At 41.6% G+C, this 20,863-nt stretch overlaps 1 protein-coding gene across 3 annotated transcripts in view; it reads left to right on the top strand.

Annotated features, from left to right (window-relative positions):
- Positions 1-20,863, top strand: part of CPEB2 (cytoplasmic polyadenylation element binding protein 2) — a 201,480-nt gene that overhangs the window by 52,498 nt on the left and 128,119 nt on the right. For all 3 annotated transcript variants that reach the window (XM_069202676.1, XM_069202685.1, XM_069202695.1), the window contains exons 3-4: positions 11,644-11,734; positions 18,134-18,184. In XM_069202676.1, coding sequence (XP_069058777.1) covers positions 11,644-11,734; positions 18,134-18,184 — 142 coding nt within the window. The remainder of the gene's footprint in view (positions 1-11,643; positions 11,735-18,133; positions 18,185-20,863) is intronic.

Genomic DNA, 20,863 nt, shown 5'->3' with positions numbered 1-20,863 from the left:
TAAATATTTTATTTGTAATTTTAAAAAGTACCTGGCGAGTGAGTAGCCAGTGGAAGGACACTTGCCACTAGCCAGTGAGACCAAAACATGTATTTGGTTCAAGCTCTGTGACGCCAAAAGTAGAGCAGGAAGAGAAAGCAGGCAAAGTGCTGGCCAAGGGAAACCAGTAAATTCACGTGACTTTGGCAGGAACAAATGGTAAGCCCCTTTTAAGATTTTTTTTAGGGTCGAGCCTGCGTCGCATGCGCTTGTGCATGCGTATCGCAGCGAGACGCTTTAGGTATTAGAGAAGGGCTCAGAGCCCTGTCGACGTCACGTCCGTGTTTTTCATTGGTTCGTGGGCTTGCCTATTAAAATCTGCTTGCTTTCATTAGTCGAAGGCATGCATACGTCATGCCTTTTCCGGTGGCTAGCCCTCCTCGAGCGCATCGACCAAGTACTGAAAACACGCGAGGCTCGCTGTTTTCTGTCTGGCTCGTGGACTACTTTTTCTCTATTTCCCTAGCGCGATTTCACTTGGCAGAAGTCGACCACTTTACACAGTTAATTGCACTTTTTCAGGTTACGTACATAAATGCACTTTTGCCGATAGGTGAAAAGTCAGGTTAGGAGTTTATAACGCTATCCGCTCTAACATGAACAAACACGAGACCCGTTGCATTGCAAATGCTTGTTTTTTGTTTTTTTTTGTTTGTTTTTTAAATACAAGACTCCACAAGCCCAGCGCCCCCTACCCCCCCCCCCCCCACTTGCTAACCTCGTATGAAACAATGCACATCTAAATTGAAAAATAAATGCAGGTTTACTAACCATGACAAATGTACTCTTATGTTATGAATACTCGTCAACTACAATCTACAATTTCTGCAAGGGAGGAGGGGGGCTGTTTTAAAGTTGAGCCACACAATTGAACCCAGGTTGGTACATTGAGGAATACTGACCTTTTTGTATTTAAAGTCGAGGCCACTGTAATTATGTGACTGGGTGGCTGGGGTGTTTGTCGCATAATTACAGATTTGCCACAATTCATAATCCGCAGCATAATTTGCTAATTTTAGCAACAACAAAAAATTGCTTCTAGCTCAAACAGTTCAAAAGTTACTAAAAATGCTGCAGTGCCTGTTGCCGCGCAGTGAAAAGGTGTGTGTTTATTTATTTTTTATTTTTATTTTTTTTTATTTTTTTTGCAAAGGTTGACTGGTAATCTTACTGTAGCTTATTGCTATACCAGTGTTAAACTGGTAGTTATGAGGGGCAGTTTATGCTTGGACAGTGTTAACCAGTGTAAAAATTACAAAATAATGCAGTAATACTATCACATTGTGCCGCATTTTGCTACATAATTTGCCTTTTGCTGCATAATTTAGTCATCACTGCTGCATAATTCAATTGGCCCGGTTTATAGTGCTATGAGGTCCCAGCCCATGGCAGAAAACACTGTGAATATGTAATTATTTTAAAATGGTATTTCGCACAGTTGAAGCTAGGCTTCTTCAAAATTATGTTTTTTGAGATAAAACCAGTTCTTACAAAATATAGTTGTAGTAATAAGTAATCGGACTGTATCGGATGCAAACACTTTTTCATAAGGGTCTCCTTTATTCCACAACTGAGCTGATGGTACCCCTGCATACATCGCAAAAAGAATACATCTTTGCCACCATAAAGCTTTAAATAGAGCCACTGGAATTATGCAGTAGCAGAGGACCAAATTATGCAAAAGTGTTGCCTAAGTTATGCAGCTGGAAAAGGTAAATTATGCAGCATGGTTAGCATTATGTCATTATTTTGACATTTTAACTTGGTTACTGTCAGGGAATATAGTTCACCTCGTTATTACTGGTTTAACACCCACATGCAGCAATAAGCAATTACATGATTACCAGGCAATCTTTGCAAAGGGCCTTCCACTGCTCCAGAAAACACTGCCACGTTTTAAGTAACATTTGTTCCATTTGAGCTAAATGAGTCTTTTTTTTGTTTTTGTTAAAAATCTGCAGATTATGCAGAAGATGATGGATTATATAGCAAATGCTGTAAACCCATAGTTATGCGGAAAATGCTGTTGCTGCAGAAACCCATAATTCCAGTGACCCTGGCTTTAAGTGACCCAATCAATTAACAGCTGGTACGAGGGCTTGTGTCTTCAACTCTCTGCACTAACACCACACAAATCGCTTTCAGACTGAGGGACCTCAAAATCCGCATTAACCGTTCAAGGGCTGTTTTTTGTGAAAGCACAGAAGGCCAGCAAGATTGCTTTCAAGTTCAGAACCCTGATCCTCTCGACCTCATGGGCCTCACTGTACTGGCCCAGGACAAAGGGGAAAGGAACTTCATGGAAGCTGTCAAAATGTGGCCTGGAATAAGGAGCACTGTATGGGGACACATTTTTATGTTAAATTGCCAGAAATCGCTTCCACAGAGATACTTTAAAGAATGAGCAGATGTGAGAGGCCTTGTTTTTATAAGGGCCATTCATAAATGCAACAGGTACTGCCGTAAGGTGTGAAAGTGGGCAATGCTGCTCAGTTATGGCTGTTTTACCATGAAAATTATAAGGGGGAACTTCTTTCTTGCTAGCATTAGAACCTGGAGCACCCTTCGTGCTTTATAACACAAAGGGGCAACAGGCATCACTGGTGCTGAAGATACAGTGGCATCAGGACCTGGATTTTTAAGGGGCAAACTAAACTCCACTTTTGGCTGTTTTAGTATCCTGCCCTGCTTGCATTAGGGCTCATTTCACACTTGACTTGGGTGATTTGGGCCTCACAGCAATGTCCCAGGGAATGGGAAGATTAAAGCAGAGGAGCCACCTTTGTTTGGCTTCAGATGGCAGAGAGGGGGTGTGGCAAAATCGTAGTCCACGTTTTTAAAAAAAGAGTAGAGGTGACTGCCCTCTTTGCAAGGCAGTAGTTATTAATGAAGCAGATGCAGCAGCTCGGGGGACCACTTACATCACAATTATGACTGTGGCACTTTAAACAAGGATTTGCAATGCAATAGGTCTCGCATTTGCTTGAGTTAGAACTATCGGCATTGTAAATTCATAACTGGACTTTTCTTGCCACATTAATTGGTCAACCCTGCCTCATAATTTTTACTTTTTCTGCCACATAATTCCAGTGGCCCTGAATATAACTAAATCGCTTCAATTTACCTTCTTCCTTTATCTGCAACCAAAAATTCAAATGTTGTCATTTAGCATCCTAATTTAAATCTGCCATGCTAATTCCAGTAGAATACCACTTTTTTGCCTGTTTTTTTTCAGTTCCAGCTAGCTAATCAGGATTTCAGCCTTTAAGTTGAAAGATTAGTCACCTAACCCAACATTTGTTCACAAAGCAAAATAAAAATACCTACAGAGGATTTCACCTTTGAAAAGGATTCTCTTTGGGCCCTACACAACTGCATGTAAATAAATACTACACATGTAGCAGTTTGTGTCTGTTGGGCTGTTTTGATGATAACATTTTAGAAAGAAGTGTAAAGGTAAGTATTAATCATTTTTTGGTAATGCTTGTTGGATTTGGGAAAAAGCTGTGGATTGGAAACGAAAGAACCAGTATTGCCGTCATATATTTTCTGGAGTTTAACATCTGAACATTTTAAAATGTCTGTGCATCAGTATGGGTATTTTGATGGTAATTACAGTTTGTGATTATTTGATTCCATCATAATAGGAAGAAGTTAGACAGACTTTATAGGTTTGAGTCCTTTAGGTTTCACCTCACCTGTCTTTTGGTAAACAGACCTATTGTAGCCAATTTAGGCTTTGTCTGCCCCTAACTCATGAGTTGATGGTTTTCTTGTCTGTTGTGCTTTAATTCGATGATGTGTCTCCTCCTTTTAACTTGTCTCCTCTATGGAATCTTTCAGTTTTAATTGGATGAATTGTAGTTTTCCACTGCGTTGTTCTGTCTTGTATTGCACTGCAAGCTGAACAACTTTGACTACCTATCTATTCCTGCTCCCTTTAAGCACACTGCTGTTTTTCAAATTAGTCCCTGCGCCCACAGCCACCCTCCTTCCTTGCACTGTCACAAGTGCTTGCTACTGTATCCGCAGGCTACCATCTTTTAAATTGATTTCAATCCATTCTTGGATTGCTGACCATGTGTGCTTATGCACATTGTGGATCATTTGGATGTTTTATCTTAAAGCATGAGAAAAAACCTTAATCGATTGTTGCTGCGGATATCTTTGATCTCTTTTGCTTTCTGTTAAGAAAAGCCATTCCAAGATGACCCCACGCTTGCATAAGGAGCAGCATTCTGTTTAAACGGGCATAACTGGCAAGACTTACTGACTTTGCTAATACTTAATACGTTTAAGGTCCAATGCAGAGGCATTTAAACTGTGGAGCGCGCCCCCTCGGGCCGTGGATAGGTTCCCACAGGGGCGCAAATGCCTGCAAGTGCATGTAAATGAAGATGGCCTGGAAGTGCGGCCTTGTAAATTTGCCACATTTTCAGGCCATGTTCGTTTACCCAGAGCCTTTGAAGGGGATTAAAAAAAAAATGAGAACTCGGATTGGAGGGTCGTGAGTGTGGTGGCAGGGTCAGGGAGGTGGCAAAAAAAAGCATTGGCAAAGCGAATCGGTTTCGCTTTTGCAAATTCTGTTGGTTTTGTCAGTGTTTAGTTATACATGTTACACAGCAGCACAAGCTGCTGTACAACATGGCTTAAAGTTCAAATAAAGTGCTGCGACGTGACCAGCGTTGACCGCATCATAGGGCTTTTTTTAATTAACTAAGTCACAGCACACACTGTTGTGTAATATGTTTCTAAAAATGAGTGTCCTGCGTAATGTAGATGGTGCTAATGTAAAGCACTCCAATACCTTAGGGTCGAATTTGCTCTATATAAAAGCGCCCCAAAAAGTAATTGAATAAAACATAAACTTCCAGGTTGGAAAAAAGGTTATGAGGGAAGGAGGGGTGAGGGACACAAGGGAGAAAGGTGGGTGGGCATGAGGGAGTTCCCAGGAGTTTGGGGGAGAGGGGGGTCTGGTCGTGCCATGAATACATTTATACATAAAAGGAGAAATATTAAGTGGAGACAGTCGACATCGCTTCTGAGTAAAGGCGCACCGGATTGAGGCTGTAGGAGGAGCTGCAGGGGACGTAACCAGCGACCTAGTGAGGCAGTGGGATTGAGGAGAATGCCGTGAATGGGTGTCCCTGTGAAATGTTAGTGTTGCTTATCTAAAGCACTTTAATACCTTCGATCATGTTTCCACTTAATAATGCACAACAAAGGTGCAAAAAGACATGAACACATACACTTCAATGGAGTGGTGGTTCGGAATTAATTTTTTTAATATTTTATTTGTAATTTTAAAAAGTACCTGGCGAGTGAGTAGCCAGTGGAAGGACACTTGCCACTAGCCAGTGAGACCAAAACATGTATTTGGTTCAAGCTCTGTGACGCCAAAAGTAGAGCAGGAAGAGAAAGCAGGCAAAGTGCTGGCCAAGGGAAACCAGTAAATTCACGTGACTTTGGCAGGAACAAATGGTAAGCCCCTTTTAAGATTTTTTTTAGGGTCGAGCCTGCGTCGCATGCGCTTGTGCATGCGTATCGCAGCGAGACGCTTTAGGTATTAGAGAAGGGCTCAGAGCCCTGTCGACGTCACGTCCGTGTTTTTCATTGGTTCGTGGGCTTGCCTATTAAAATCTGCTTGCTTTCATTAGTCGAAGGCATGCATACGTCATGCCTTTTCCGGTGGCTAGCCCTCCTCGAGCGCATCGACCAAGTACTGAAAACACGCGAGGCTCGCTGTTTTCTGTCTGGCTCGTGGACTACTTTTTCTCTATTTCCCTAGCGCGATTTCACTTGGCAGAAGTCGACCACTTTACACAGTTAATTGCACTTTTTCAGGTTACGTACATAAATGCACTTTTGCCGATAGGTGAAAAGTCAGGTTAGGAGTTTATAACGCTATCCGCTCTAACATGAACAAACACGAGACCCGTTGCATTGCAAATGCTTGTTTTTTGTTTTTTTTTGTTTGTTTTTTAAATACAAGACTCCACAAGCCCAGCGCCCCCTACCCCCCCCCCCCACTTGCTAACCTCGTATGAAACAATGCACATCTAAATTGAAAAATAAATGCAGGTTTACTAACCATGACAAATGTACTCTTATGTTATGAATACTCGTCAACTACAATCTACAATTTCTGCAAGGGAGGAGGGGGGCTGTTTTAAAGTTGAGCCACACAATTGAACCCAGGTTGGTACATTGAGGAATACTGACCTTTTTGTATTTAAAGTCGAGGCCACTGTAATTATGTGACTGGGTGGCTGGGGTGTTTGTCGCATAATTACAGATTTGCCACAATTCATAATCCGCAGCATAATTTGCTAATTTTAGCAACAACAAAAAATTGCTTCTAGCTCAAACAGTTCAAAAGTTACTAAAAATGCTGCAGTGCCTGTTGCCGCGCAGTGAAAAGGTGTGTGTTTATTTATTTTTTATTTTTATTTTTTTTTAATTTTTTTGCAAAGGTTGACTGGTAATCTTACTGTAGCTTATTGCTATACCAGTGTTAAACTGGTAGTTATGAGGGGCAGTTTATGCTTGGACAGTGTTAACCAGTGTAAAAATTACAAAATAATGCAGTAATACTATCACATTGTGCCGCATTTTGCTACATAATTTGCCTTTTGCTGCATAATTTAGTCATCACTGCTGCATAATTCAATTGGCCCGGTTTATAGTGCTATGAGGTCCCAGCCCATGGCAGAAAACACTGTGAATATGTAATTATTTTAAAATGGTATTTCGCACAGTTGAAGCTAGGCTTCTTCAAAATTATGTTTTTTGAGATAAAACCAGTTCTTACAAAATATAGTTGTAGTAATAAGTAATCGGACTGTATCGGATGCAAACACTTTTTCATAAGGGTCTCCTTTATTCCACAACTGAGCTGATGGTACCCCTGCATACATCGCAAAAAGAATACATCTTTGCCACCATAAAGCTTTAAATAGAGCCACTGGAATTATGCAGTAGCAGAGGACCAAATTATGCAAAAGTGTTGCCTAAGTTATGCAGCTGGAAAAGGTAAATTATGCAGCATGGTTAGCATTATGTCATTATTTTGACATTTTAACTTGGTTACTGTCAGGGAATATAGTTCACCTCGTTATTACTGGTTTAACACCCACATGCAGCAATAAGCAATTACATGATTACCAGGCAATCTTTGCAAAGGGCCTTCCACTGCTCCAGAAAACACTGCCACGTTTTAAGTAACATTTGTTCCATTTGAGCTAAATGAGTCTTTTTTTTGTTTTTGTTAAAAATCTGCAGATTATGCAGAAGATGATGGATTATATAGCAAATGCTGTAAACCCATAGTTATGCGGAAAATGCTGTTGCTGCAGAAACCCATAATTCCAGTGACCCTGGCTTTAAGTGACCCAATCAATTAACAGCTGGTACGAGGGCTTGTGTCTTCAACTCTCTGCACTAACACCACACAAATCGCTTTCAGACTGAGGGACCTCAAAATCCGCATTAACCGTTCAAGGGCTGTTTTTTGTGAAAGCACAGAAGGCCAGCAAGATTGCTTTCAAGTTCAGAACCCTGATCCTCTCGACCTCATGGGCCTCACTGTACTGGCCCAGGACAAAGGGGAAAGGAACTTCATGGAAGCTGTCAAAATGTGGCCTGGAATAAGGAGCACTGTATGGGGACACATTTTTATGTTAAATTGCCAGAAATCGCTTCCACAGAGATACTTTAAAGAATGAGCAGATGTGAGAGGCCTTGTTTTTATAAGGGCCATTCATAAATGCAACAGGTACTGCCGTAAGGTGTGAAAGTGGGCAATGCTGCTCAGTTATGGCTGTTTTACCATGAAAATTATAAGGGGGAACTTCTTTCTTGCTAGCATTAGAACCTGGAGCACCCTTCGTGCTTTATAACACAAAGGGGCAACAGGCATCACTGGTGCTGAAGATACAGTGGCATCAGGACCTGGATTTTTAAGGGGCAAACTAAACTCCACTTTTGGCTGTTTTAGTATCCTGCCCTGCTTGCATTAGGGCTCATTTCACACTTGACTTGGGTGATTTGGGCCTCACAGCAATGTCCCAGGGAATGGGAAGATTAAAGCAGAGGAGCCACCTTTGTTTGGCTTCAGATGGCAGAGAGGGGGTGTGGCAAAATCGTAGTCCACGTTTTTAAAAAAAGAGTAGAGGTGACTGCCCTCTTTGCAAGGCAGTAGTTATTAATGAAGCAGATGCAGCAGCTCGGGGGACCACTTACATCACAATTATGACTGTGGCACTTTAAACAAGGATTTGCAATGCAATAGGTCTCGCATTTGCTTGAGTTAGAACTATCGGCATTGTAAATTCATAACTGGACTTTTCTTGCCACATTAATTGGTCAACCCTGCCTCATAATTTTTACTTTTTCTGCCACATAATTCCAGTGGCCCTGAATATAACTAAATCGCTTCAATTTACCTTCTTCCTTTATCTGCAACCAAAAATTCAAATGTTGTCATTTAGCATCCTAATTTAAATCTGCCATGCTAATTCCAGTAGAATACCACTTTCACCACCCCACCATCAGAGTTGATGTCTGGCTAACACAATTCCAAAAAAAGACACAAGATGGCCATGGAGGAGAAATGAGAGAAACAAACTAGAAGGGTCACCCAAACAGATCAAGAGTTTTCAAAACAGTCATAGTGTAATGATGTTACGTTGGCCTGAATTATGGTCATAATTGCAATAAATATAGATTAATAAAACACATACAATTAAGTGAACCCAATAAAAACCTTTATCAGAAATAAACTTCTGCTATTACTATAATGCTCAGAATAACCCCTAGAGGACACCACAATGAAAACAGCATTTGTAAGAAACATGGTCTTGTAACCCTATAAATAGCCCCTTGAGGGCATAACTGCATGAAAAGTGAATGTCAAAGTAATGCACTGTAACCACATACTTATCCCTTAGAAGGCGTAGTGCATTACACGTTTTTAGGGCCAGCAGGCCTATTGCAATAAAATTACAGACTGGGCCTTTAAAACACAAAATACTCTCAGCTATAAAACAAAAGTTACAACCATGAGAGCGCTTAGAATGGTGGTAGGGGTTATTATTTGGGGCCCCCACAAACCTAGTGTGAACCCAGAGATGATGTAAGCAGAAACAACACGTTGTGGTAAATGTTTTGAAGGTTGACCTGTTGTCTAGGAAAGGAGTCTCCAACCTTTTCTGTTATAAGAGCCACTTCTGTTCAATAAAAATAACCCTGAGCTACTACTAATGGTGATGTAAAAGTGACCACCCCATCCAAGATTGTCAGCAATGATCACATCAGTGCATCCAGCAGGGTTGTCAGCAATAAAGTAAAAAATAAATTAACATTTGAAATACGACTACATGGGTAATACACAACAGCCATAACAGTAATCTGGTTAGCACCCCAGGGTGGTAATAAGAGTAATGTCTTTCCAGCACCACATGATTTATCACTCAGTAGCTTTTAAATACATTTAACCGTCATCAATATTTTTCTCCAAACATCCGGTTATGAGTTAGGAAAATACACACATTTTCCTCTCAAATATGCGCCTTTTAATTTTGCTATACATATATTAATTCAACGTAGAAAATGCTTCTATATTAGTAGGTGAGGCGGACCACGGAGAGCCACTTAGTTGGAGAGCTACTGGTAGCTCATGAGCTACTGGTTGGAGACACCCGGTCTAGGACCACCACAGGCTGAGTTATGAGCAAAAATGTTTTTTAAAAATAATGCCCTGCAAAGCATTGTGGGGCTAGTGTCTGTGTCGCGAGTATTGTACTATGTTGATTTGTTGGTATGTTGACTGTAGCGCTTAAAACAGCCTGTAGTGGACACCGCAGTGAAAATAGCGTTTACAATAAACATGGTCATGTAACCATATATTTAGCCCCTAGAGGTTGTAGTTCTTTGCACATTTTCTGAGCGAACAGGCCTACTGCAATATTATTACAAACAAGGCCCTTAAAACACAAACTGCTCCCAGCTGTACAACAAAAGTCCCAGCCATGAGAGAGCTTAAACAGACAATGGTGAGAGGGGTTATTTTGGGGTCCCCACTAACCTAGTGTGGGGACCCAGAAATGATGAGGGGGCACGTTGACGAGAACGGTTTGGTGATGTTCCTATTGTCCTAGGACTACCACAGGCTGAGTTATGAGCAAAAATATTTTATAAAAGTAATGGCCTGCAAAGCAATATGGGGTGAATTTTCCAAGTGCAGTGAATATTGTAGTATTGGCTCTCCCCTGTATCTGGAGAGCTGCTTTGAGAGGTGGTTTTTTTTTTTTTTTTTTTTTTTTTTTTTGTGAAGCATTTATCAATTACTAGTGTTTTTGTGAAAGCTGTGGAGCGTGAAGGGGAGAGCCAAAAGAAATGACTCTGATTAAGTAACAGTGTGAACAATGTCACCAGCTCTTCAATACCGCTGATGAAGTTTTCTCTGTTCGTGCCCTGAGCGCCATGGCCACCATGGAGCACAAAGGAGAGAGACAATAGAAAAAATGAGTTTGCCCACGCTGAAGTATATCCACAATCGTGCAATAATCCAGGTAACTAGGTCAGTCTGCAAGGCTATAACAAAACAGACCCAAGGAGGGACAAACGTAAAGCATTTATCAATTAATATCAAGGGATTTTTTTAAATGCACGCCCACAACAATTGAAAGTGATTAGCGTCGTGAGAAGCCCACAGAATATTTACAAGTTGAAAAGCAATTACGTGCTCAACCTTAAAAGGGGCATGGGAGCTTATTTTCCTTTCTAGCATTAGGGCTGAGTCACCCTTGCAGGAAAAAAAGGGAGACATGTTGAAGCGCTTTCTTTTTCCTGAAAGGAACACAGGGCTTGTTTAAAAATTGGAGTGATAGTCATGCATGGTGGGGAAAAGGGTAAAAGGGTAAAGGAGCTAGGGGAGCTGGCCTGCTACTCAGGACTGTAGTTTATAGTTAGTGCAGCAGGTGTAGTGGAATTGGGGTCCAGAAGTGTGAGGGGCTGACAGCACCCCAAATTTGATGAGCAGTATTTTTGGGTCAATACTGTTTTTGTTTGATGCATTTTCTGTTTTAGAAGTTTTGTGTTTAGTGTGGTGTTTGAGACATAGAAAAAGTACTCCCTAAATTATCTCATAAACCCTGACCCCTGCACTCAGCCATGCTCCCCCAATCCTTGCCATAAAGTTTTTGAAAGGGGGGGGGGGAGGGGCTTACTTCAAAACATTTTGAATAGTGGAGGGGGGGTTTGGAGCAAAACATTTTGAAGGCCTCTGATTGAATGGGTTCTTTAGTCGTGTTCCTCTTGGATGCTTTGGATTGGCCTACTGAGATGTGTCTTCATAAACATTCTCCTGTTTGGTGTAACTAAGCCCAGGCTAGACACTTGTCTTACAGTTTCCATTCTGCATTGGTGTGTATGTCTATGTAATATGTTAACTCTGATAACATGGTGGGTCTGTAGTGTACACCTGTGGAGCATGCTTCGGGAAACGTGTTTTTGAAGTAGCAGGTGGGTGGATGCCATTGTTTTGTTGTCAAAAACGAAGGTTCACTGCATTTTGACATCACTTTTTATTTTGTTTAATTACAGGATCGAAATAGAATGTACGACAGTTTGAACATGCACTCGTTGGAGAACTCTCTAATTGACATTATGAGGGCAGAACATGATCCGCTGAAAGGTGAGCCCATTTGCACTACCGTTGTGTTTTTTTTAAGTTATAGCCTCGATGATGTGGGGAACCTAGTCATATTCCGCTTGCACTATTTGGCGCCATGTAATGGATTTCCACTGTTGTACTGAGGTTTGACATCCAGTGCAACTGTTATCCAACTGCTGGAATGTGATTGTAGTCTGTACTTACTGCTTCATTGTCTGTTATGCATTCGAAGTGGATAATATTGGCTACAGGCAAGTCATAACAAGAAACCCCAGCGTTCTGTACTGGCATATGCAAGTAAATCAAATTAACTCTACTGGAGTATAATCCATGGTATGGAGTAGTTAATTTGTCAACACCTTTTTTCCGCAGCAAGGCGGCAAAAACATTTTAACTGCACTTTCTGCATTTATAGATTTAGCAAGAGGAGATTGTCTGAAATTGTAAAGTATGTATACATTGCAGTTCAGTGTAACTGTCCCTTCGATCAACCAATCAGAGGTTACAGGTTAAATAAAACTGTATTTAATAAAGTGAAGTTTGTGATTTCCCAACAGAAGTATGAAATGCTAAATGAGCATATTGTTCTGGCTTCCCAACCTCAATTGAGCTGCACAGGCTAGCCTCAAAGAGGAATTCTTTATTTACAGGCACTCCGTATACTTTCGTTGTTGATGTCTTCAATTGAAGATTCCTCTGGCTGGCCCATCTATGCATAAGAGCATTTTGTGCCTGTACATCTAGTGCATTCTTTCAGAGTGTGCACAGCTGCTGCTATCCTTCCAAATCATCTACCAACATGTGCTTAAAGAATTACAATCTCATTACAATCAGCCCATCAGTAAAGTGTGGCTGAAATGAGTGCCTAAACACCCAGCACAGGCAGCCGTGGAAAACCATTAACATCACATGACAGCAGATGTTTTCCTGGAAATAGGCAACAGTGATTTAGAGGTTAACCGGTTTTGTTTTTCTTCTTTTGACGTAAGATCTACATTCTGCCCATACAACTTTAAGTATTGATCTGTAGCCGGCTCACACATTCTGTCAAGTCCTTTGGGTCTGTTTGGACATGTTTCTAAAGCTTGAGTTAAAACTCCTTTAGCCCCATTCTTGGAAGTATGATCTATATTGCTGAAAAGATGAAAGACGTGTGTAGGTAAATATATTCTTCCTTAATTTTAGTTTACAATTTGAGTCACCACTCAAGTTTGTCTTTGTATTAAAAGTAACTACCTAGGTGCCTCAGGAGGGTCTAGGATGTCTGGGATGTGTGATCATTGCTTTAACGCTGGAGTATTGAGAGATTGTGTGAAGATCTCTGCACCCTGTCGAGAAACCTAGTCTAGTTGTTCCAAGATATTGTTAAGTGCTAGACCTCACAGGCCTCCAGCCTTTATCACAGGTAAATCCACTACTCTCAGTATGCCTGATACATAACTGTCATGTGACAAGAATGGAGAACTTAACACTTAACAGTGACTCTTCAGGCCTATTTTGTAGATTCCACCAGGTCTAATACCTGGACACCAATATGCATAGGCCAAATTGTAGTTGCGCTCAGGTAATTTTCCGAATTTTATGTTACGTGAAATTTCTCAAATTTGTAGTTGCTCTTAAATGGCCGCCAAATTGTATCCCGCTAAGGGCCAGAATTGGTTTAACTATTAACATCACACTAATTTATTATTTTTTTTATTTTTTTTGTGCAGTGCTTCCTTGCTTCAAACTTGGAAGATGTATTTCATTCTAATAAACCGTTGAACAGCAGTTTTCACTTTGTTGAATTTTGCCATATCTTTGCGTAATTATGTAAAAGAATATTGCAAACATCCCTAAATATCAACAGCATGATCTGTGAAATGGGGGAGACAGCAGCACTCATTGCCAGCATGCAGAGGGGCATTTATGCTAGCTGAGGGACACCAACACATCCCTGTGAGTAAAGCCTGTGTAAGGGTTTAATCTGGCAGATTTCCCTCTCCACCACCCAGCCTGAACATCCCCAACAGCAACCTTGTTCAGGGACGATCATAACTTGCAGAATATGATGGGTATTACCTTTTGATAAGTATTACTTTGTTTTTACCCTAGTCTTTACTGAATATGAAGTTTAGAAAGCATTGAAGGAGCAAGACAACATTATTACTCCCAAAATGTAGCCCCAGTTAACCCCAGAGGGCTACCTCCTAAAGCAGTTAACTGATTTAGCCTATTAGGTATTGGACATGAAGGGAACCGCAGAAGACCTAGTACCTGTGGAATTTAAGATTTGGAATGATCAACACAATGTTCAGATTTGAGTCTATGTATAAAAAAAAATGACATGTACAATAATATGAGCACTCAGTATGATGTTCTTGTCCAAATGATTGTCTGTGAGGTGCTGCTGCTCTTAAAGCTGATGCCATGGTCTGGTACGAATTGCTCTGACATCACTGCATTCGTTACAGCTCTTGGTTGGTGTAGAATGTAAAGCAACCGGATAAATATTCCGACTAGACACCCATCATCCAAACCACATTTTTCTCTGTTGCTGTACTTAAATTCCACACCCGTCATGCAGTTAATAAATATCTACTTGTCAATGGGACAGTTTGTTTCATAAATCTATTTGTCCAGTAAAAAAATATACTTATCCCTTTAGTGTCATGTAGTGCGGCGACAAATTATGGCAGCAGTTAGATTATATAAGAACTCTGATAATAGCCTCTCTGATTATGTCAAGACTTCTACTATTGTAGGGTTTGAATACTAGCAATTCCCTTAATTTGCACCTTTCAGCAGATTTACATACTCTTGCTGGAGATTGGGGTAAGCAATAGTTCCAGGGTTAGAATACGCTTGAGTCTGTGCAAACCTACAAACTTGCCTGTTTCTGAGGGTTTCTGCCAGGTCTTCTATAATCTTTTCCAATACTGAGAAAGGTTGGTAGTTTATTTCTTCCAGGGATGGGGATAAAAAGGGTTGGAGGGGAAAAATGAATTTCTAAATGCTCAACAGATTTTTGCATAAGCAAATCTACACGTGCATACTTGCTTGTGCTAAAATACAGTTCACAAATATTTTCTAGGAGTAAGATTTCCTAGTCTACTTCTGTAAATTCATGTGAATTCATGAAATGCGTAAATCCACACTAATGCATAGACGTATTCCATGAGTCCCTTTTTTGTGACTTTAAGAATAGAGCCCCTAATTAAGTCTGGCGTTAACCAAGACCTCTTGCTTTAATTAAAGTTCCAGGTGTCTCGATCTGTTTTCTGTCTTCACCTTGAGTGATCACAATCTGCTCTTTCAAAAGGAACATATCTGCATACAGAGCAGTTTTGTTCTGTGCCAGGAACTACTGTGGCAATGTGTGCTTCCTGAGACCTAAGCAATATTTTGCCTTTTACCAATGTGTGTTACAGTGGTGAGGGTCCGGCAGAGCCCACAGCAATAAATTGCTACATAAGCCATGTCAAAAAAGGACGCACATTGACAAAACCAAAAAGGCTCACCCCACCGTCGGACCTTTTGGCTTTGTGAGTGCATGTTTATTTTGATGTTTACCATAATCTTGTTGACACTGGTTACACTGATTGTCCATTATTTATTTATTTTAAATACTAGCATATGTTAACACATTTTACTAAATTATTCTTCACAGAAATGGTACCTAAAATTTCACAGTAATTTAGCAAAACATGTTTTTCCCTAGTTTTATTTTTTTGTGAACATTTTATTTAGAAAGCCAAGGATCATCAATCTTGCTTTCAAGTGGCTGCAAATATTTGCATAATGGAGCCTCCTATTGTTAAACTTTGTAAACATGTGTAGACTTAATTTATTTTTGAAACCACCGTCAGTAGTGCAGTCCGATCCTAAAACATTTGTTTAGAGAGATCATCCTAGTAATATAGGCTCTGCATTAATGAACCATAAATAGAAATTTGAACAGCATTGACACATAGACACAAATATTACTTCAACTGCAAACAATTGCCTTCCGTGCTCCATATCGTGGTACTGTAATCTGGCAGCCAAAGGGTTTTCGCTGCAGAGGGTTGGGCCTACTTTTCCCAAGGACAAGTCCTTGACCCCCAAGCAATAGGTTCTGGGTGTCGGTCCATAGAAATTCCACACCCATTGCATGAGCAGCAGCACAAGACTAAGCTGAGAGTTACGGTTTTGTGTTTTAATTGCGTTGGAATTCTAAAGTTCTATATTCTTTAAATGTTCCTTTACAGCAAGCAGACTATGCAAGCTGAAACAGATGAGCAGTCCCTAAATTACTGTTGACTGATTGCTTTGTATAAATAAGAAGATGAAATTTACATTGGAAGGATTTTGTATGGTTAGTAATGATGTGGCCCTGTATGAACCACACAGATTTGTTACCATGTCCACTTTTAGTAACGTGGTTTAACTGTCACTTACATGGAAGGTTGAAATATTTTGCTGGACATTATTCCAGCAACTTGGTAACAGTAAATCATTGCAGCTCTATAAGACTACATGTACACCTCATCACAAGCCAATCTATCTAGTATTTGAAACTTCCTGTAGCATGACTGGTTCCTCTGTCTTTAAAAACCCCTAAGAGCAACCTTTCTGTGGAAGGCAACCTTCAGCCGGCATATCAACTTCATGACTGCCCTAGTACAATATCACAGTTAGTTTGGCCGGTGATATTCTCTCTGTGTGTACCCAAATTATCCCTATTCCTCCTGTCCTATTTTGCTAGTTGTATTTTGTGCTACTAAAATATGCTTGTCTAGCAGTAGATGATGTTGAGATCCACTGACAAATATGTAGATGTCCTTAATCTGAGTTGCCACTAGCTACTCTCCTTAAAATAATTCATCCTATAAAGATTCATAGGTGTTTCAGACATACCCTTTTTAATTGGATGTAAAATGACTCCAGTTTAAAATGACTTGCTCATTAAAGCAGAGTTTCGATGTTATGGAAACCCCGATCATTGCACGGACATTCGAAGCACAGGTATTTGCATTGAAGGTGTAGCACTCTGTCTTGAAAGCTTGAGTACTGGGACCACTGGGATGGGTGGGACTGCAGTTTGTTACTCAAGATGAAGTTTGTAGGCAAGACCTTCCCAATGTCTGTCCCGGATTACTGATTCAGGAAGGCTGATGAGAGCTACGTGCAAAAATCTCACAATTAATTATGACCTTAACTTTGATTCTCCTTCTTGGAGACATCTTTGCTGCCTTGCATAAAAATTGTGTCTGAAAATGGCATTTTAAAAAGCAACCAAAACTGGTTCTGATTCCTTACAGTGGATCAACATCACCTATCTGAACAAATTGTGGGTTGGATCCCACTTTCATGCACATTTCCAGTGTCAAAAGTTTTCATGACCAAGAAAGGAAGGGCTCCAAAGAGAACTCAAATGACTGTACTGTGCCCAGGCTTCTGTCTGCTTCCCAGAGCTTAGGTGATGTCATTTCAATTCTGCACTTTCTCTCCAGCTTGCACTTCCCAAACGGCATATACAGAATGCATCTAACTGCAGGGCCTAAACTGAGTGGAACCAGGCCGAGTAAGATGAAGGAAATTTACAATTTGAACATAAGACTGCTAGAGTGAACTTAAATTGGTGAAAGCAGATTGAACTGTTTAGCACATCTAAGCTTTAGGGTGTTGTGAATGAACTGCACCTATGCCTAATCACTACTTAGACCTTGCTACCCACCAGGGTTTGTGCACACTAGTAGTCTCTAATCAGGGGGAGGGTACCAAAGTGTGTAGCACCTCATGAAAGATTGAAAGTGGGATTACAACCCTGTATCCAAATCCCTAATTACTCTGTTGTATTTCATTTTGATGTGAGGACATTACTTTCTTTTAACTGAAAGATTAGCATTGGACTAGACAATGTTATTGTCTGTTGCTTGCCTGTAATGTTATATTATCATTTGTCCTTCACTCAACCACCCCCTCCCCCTGGCCACTTTCTTCCTGAGAAGTGTTTGATTGCTTCGTCTTGCTACCCTGAGAGTCCGTTTGTAGAGCCATAGTTGGATGAGCCCAGGGCACTAGTGGCAAATGTCCTCAACCACCCCACAGTTGGGGGCCATATTGTCCCTGTAGGCCCACATGCTGAACCGCCCTTACCCAAACTAATTCTGATAAAGATCATACGCACTGAGGAAAAAAAACACTTCTGGATACAAATGCAAACAATGCATTGTTCTGTCCAAAAATTTTCTGCTCTCACCTGGTGAGTAGCATCAAAACAGTAGCATATGGAAGTTCACAGTGGGACACATGGGCTTACCACTAGCTCGTACAGGTTCACAATGGCTCATTTTCTAAAGACTGAGTACCAGTCGCTATGTCAACTGCTTTACTTCATTGATATTTAGTAGACCAGTTGATAAGCTCTTATGTTTTATATGTTCTTCTAATTTTCAGGTCGTTTGGGCTACCCTCATCCAGGGTCTGATAATCTTCTAATGCTTAATGGTAAGAATTTGCTTATTGATGTTTCTTGTACGCTATTTTGCAAATGCCTGTTGTGCTGGTCTTAGTACATCACTTATCTAAACATACCTAGGTGCAATTCTTTGTCTTTTATTTCCGTGTTGTAGGTGATAAATATTAACTTTTGTGTTGCAAGGCCTAAAGATGAGGAAGGATTTCCCTGATGCATAATATTTTGTACACTCAGATGCAGCCTCGGGTATCTCTCCATAATTGTCTTCCATTGATTTAAGAAAGCAGGATTTGGGTGCTGTTTAGCACCAGTGATACCTGCTCCCAGCCCTTACTTTAGCCACCGGGCTTACCTGCTCCCAGCCCTTACTTTAGCCACTGGGCTTACCTGCTCCCAAACCTTACCTTAGCCACCGGGCTGACCTGCTCCCAGCCCTTACTTACCCTTGCTGTGCTGGCTTGGTGATACTTTTTAGGTTTGTATTTTGGAATCGGAGAAGTCATCAAGCCCCTGACAGTGTTCCTTTCTTTGTTCTTTTCACCCTAGCCATACATTTTTTCAGACTGGGAAATCTAGACAAGCGAATTCAGTTCTGCCACCACTTCCTTATCCTTTGTTTTTTGTTGGGGTGGGAGGGGCCATTCCATCCAGCAAATATATTGAGGACGGGGAAGTAGACCTGTAAAAGGCAAACTGATTCCTCTGATCCACAGTGGAGAGCATTGCATAATAGAGATTAGGGGATCCCATTCTAGGTTACGCCATATAATGCTGGCTACCACTATTGATGTCTTCTGTAGATACCAAGGTGCCCATATCGAGTACCCTGCACATTCTGCCCACTAGACTCCAGGGATATTTCCTAATGTATGGTTCTTGGAGGGGCGGGTTTGGCACGGCCCATTGCTTACTGGAATCTGGCAAGTGCGTTCGTAATAAATGTACTTAATGGGATTTAGCATTGTATTATTGGGAAATTGCTGTGGCATACTTGGTGAAAACTAACTGGGAGATAAGGAAGTCGGGTGCGACATTTTGGAATGGGATGGGTATGGCTTCCACACTTCTTGCTGACCTCCAATAAGGAAAGGCATGTTAATGCACATTGCTAGGAGCAATGACTACTTGTAGGAAGTTGGCTCTGTATGTGCTATTTCAAAGTAAGGAATAGCATGCACAGAGTCCAAGGGTTCCCCTTAGAGGTAAAATAGTGGTAAAAATAGATAATACTAATGCTCTATTTTGTGGTAGTGTGGTCGAGCAGTAGGCTTATCCAAGGAGTAGTGTTAAGCATTTGTTGTACATACACATAGACAATAAATGAGGTGCACACACTCAGAGACAAATCCAGCCAATAGGTTTTTATATAGAAAAATATCTTTTCTTAGTTTATTTTAAGAACCACAGGTTCAAATTCTACATGTAATATCTCATTCGAAAGGTATTGCAGGTAAGTACTTTAGGAACTTCAAATCATCAAAATTGCATGTATACTTTTCAAGTTATTGACAAATAGCTGTTTTAAAAGTGGACACTTAGTGCAATTTTCACAGTTCCTAGGGGAGGTAAGTATTTGTTAGTTTTACCAGGTAAGTAAGACACTTACAGGGTTCAGTTCTTGGTCCAAGGTAGCCCACCGTTGGGGGTTCAGAGCAACCCCAAAGTCACCACACCAGCAGCTCAGGGCCGGTCAGGTGCAGAGTTCAAAGTGGTGCCCAAAACACATAGGCTAGAATGGAGAGAAGGGGGTGCCCCGGTTCCGGTCTGCTTGCAGGTAAGTACCCGCGTCTTCGGAGGGCAGACCAGGGGGGTTTTGTAGGGCACCGGGGGGGACACAAGTCCACACAGAAATTTCACCCTCAGCGGCGCGGGGGCGGCCGGGTGCAGTGTAGAAACAAGCGTCGGGTTCGCAATGTTAGTCTATGAGAGATCTCGGGATCTCTTCAGCGCTGCAGGCAGGCAAGGGGGGGATTCCTCGGGGAAACCTCCACTTGGGCAAGGGAGAGGGACTCCTGGGGGTCACTTCTCCAGTGAAAGTCCGGTCCTTCAGGTCCTGGGGGCTGCGGGTGCAGGGTCTCTCCCAGGCGTCGGGACTTTAGGTTCAAAGAGTCGCGGTCAGGGGAAGCCTCGGGATTCCCTCTGCAGGCGGCGCTGTGGGGGCTCAGGGGGGACAGGTTTTGGTACTCACAGTATCAGAGTAGTCCTGGGGTCCCTCCTGAGGTGTTGGATCTCCACCAGCCGAGTCGGGGTCGCCGGGTGCAGTGTTGCAAGTCTCACGCTTCTTGCGGGGAGCTTGCAGGGTTCTTTAAAGCTGCTGGAAACAAAGTTGCAGCTTTTCTTGGAGCAGGTCCGCTGTCCTCGGGAGTTTCTTGTCTTTTCGAAGCAGGGGCAGTCCTCAGAGGATGTCGAGGTCGCTGGTCCCTTCGGAAGGCGTCGCTGGAGCAGGATCTTTGGAAGGCAGGAGACAGGCCGGTGAGTTTCTGGAGCCAAGGCAGTTGTCGTCTTCTGGTCTTCCGCTGCAGGGGTTTTCAGCTGGGCAGTCCTTCTTCTTGTTGCAGGAATCTAATTTTCTAGGGTTCAGGGTAGCCCTTAAATACTAAATTTAAGGGCGTGTTTAGGTCTGGGGGGTTAGTAGCCAATGGCTACTAGCCCTGAGGGTGGGTACACCCTCTTTGTGCCTCCTCCCAAGGGGAGGGGGTCACAATCCT

The sequence above is a fragment of the Pleurodeles waltl genome, chromosome 1_2, assembly GCF_031143425.1.
Source record: "Pleurodeles waltl isolate 20211129_DDA chromosome 1_2, aPleWal1.hap1.20221129, whole genome shotgun sequence".
Taxonomy (NCBI): domain Eukaryota; kingdom Metazoa; phylum Chordata; class Amphibia; order Caudata; family Salamandridae; genus Pleurodeles; species Pleurodeles waltl.
This window is presented reverse-complemented; position numbering and strand designations above follow the sequence as displayed.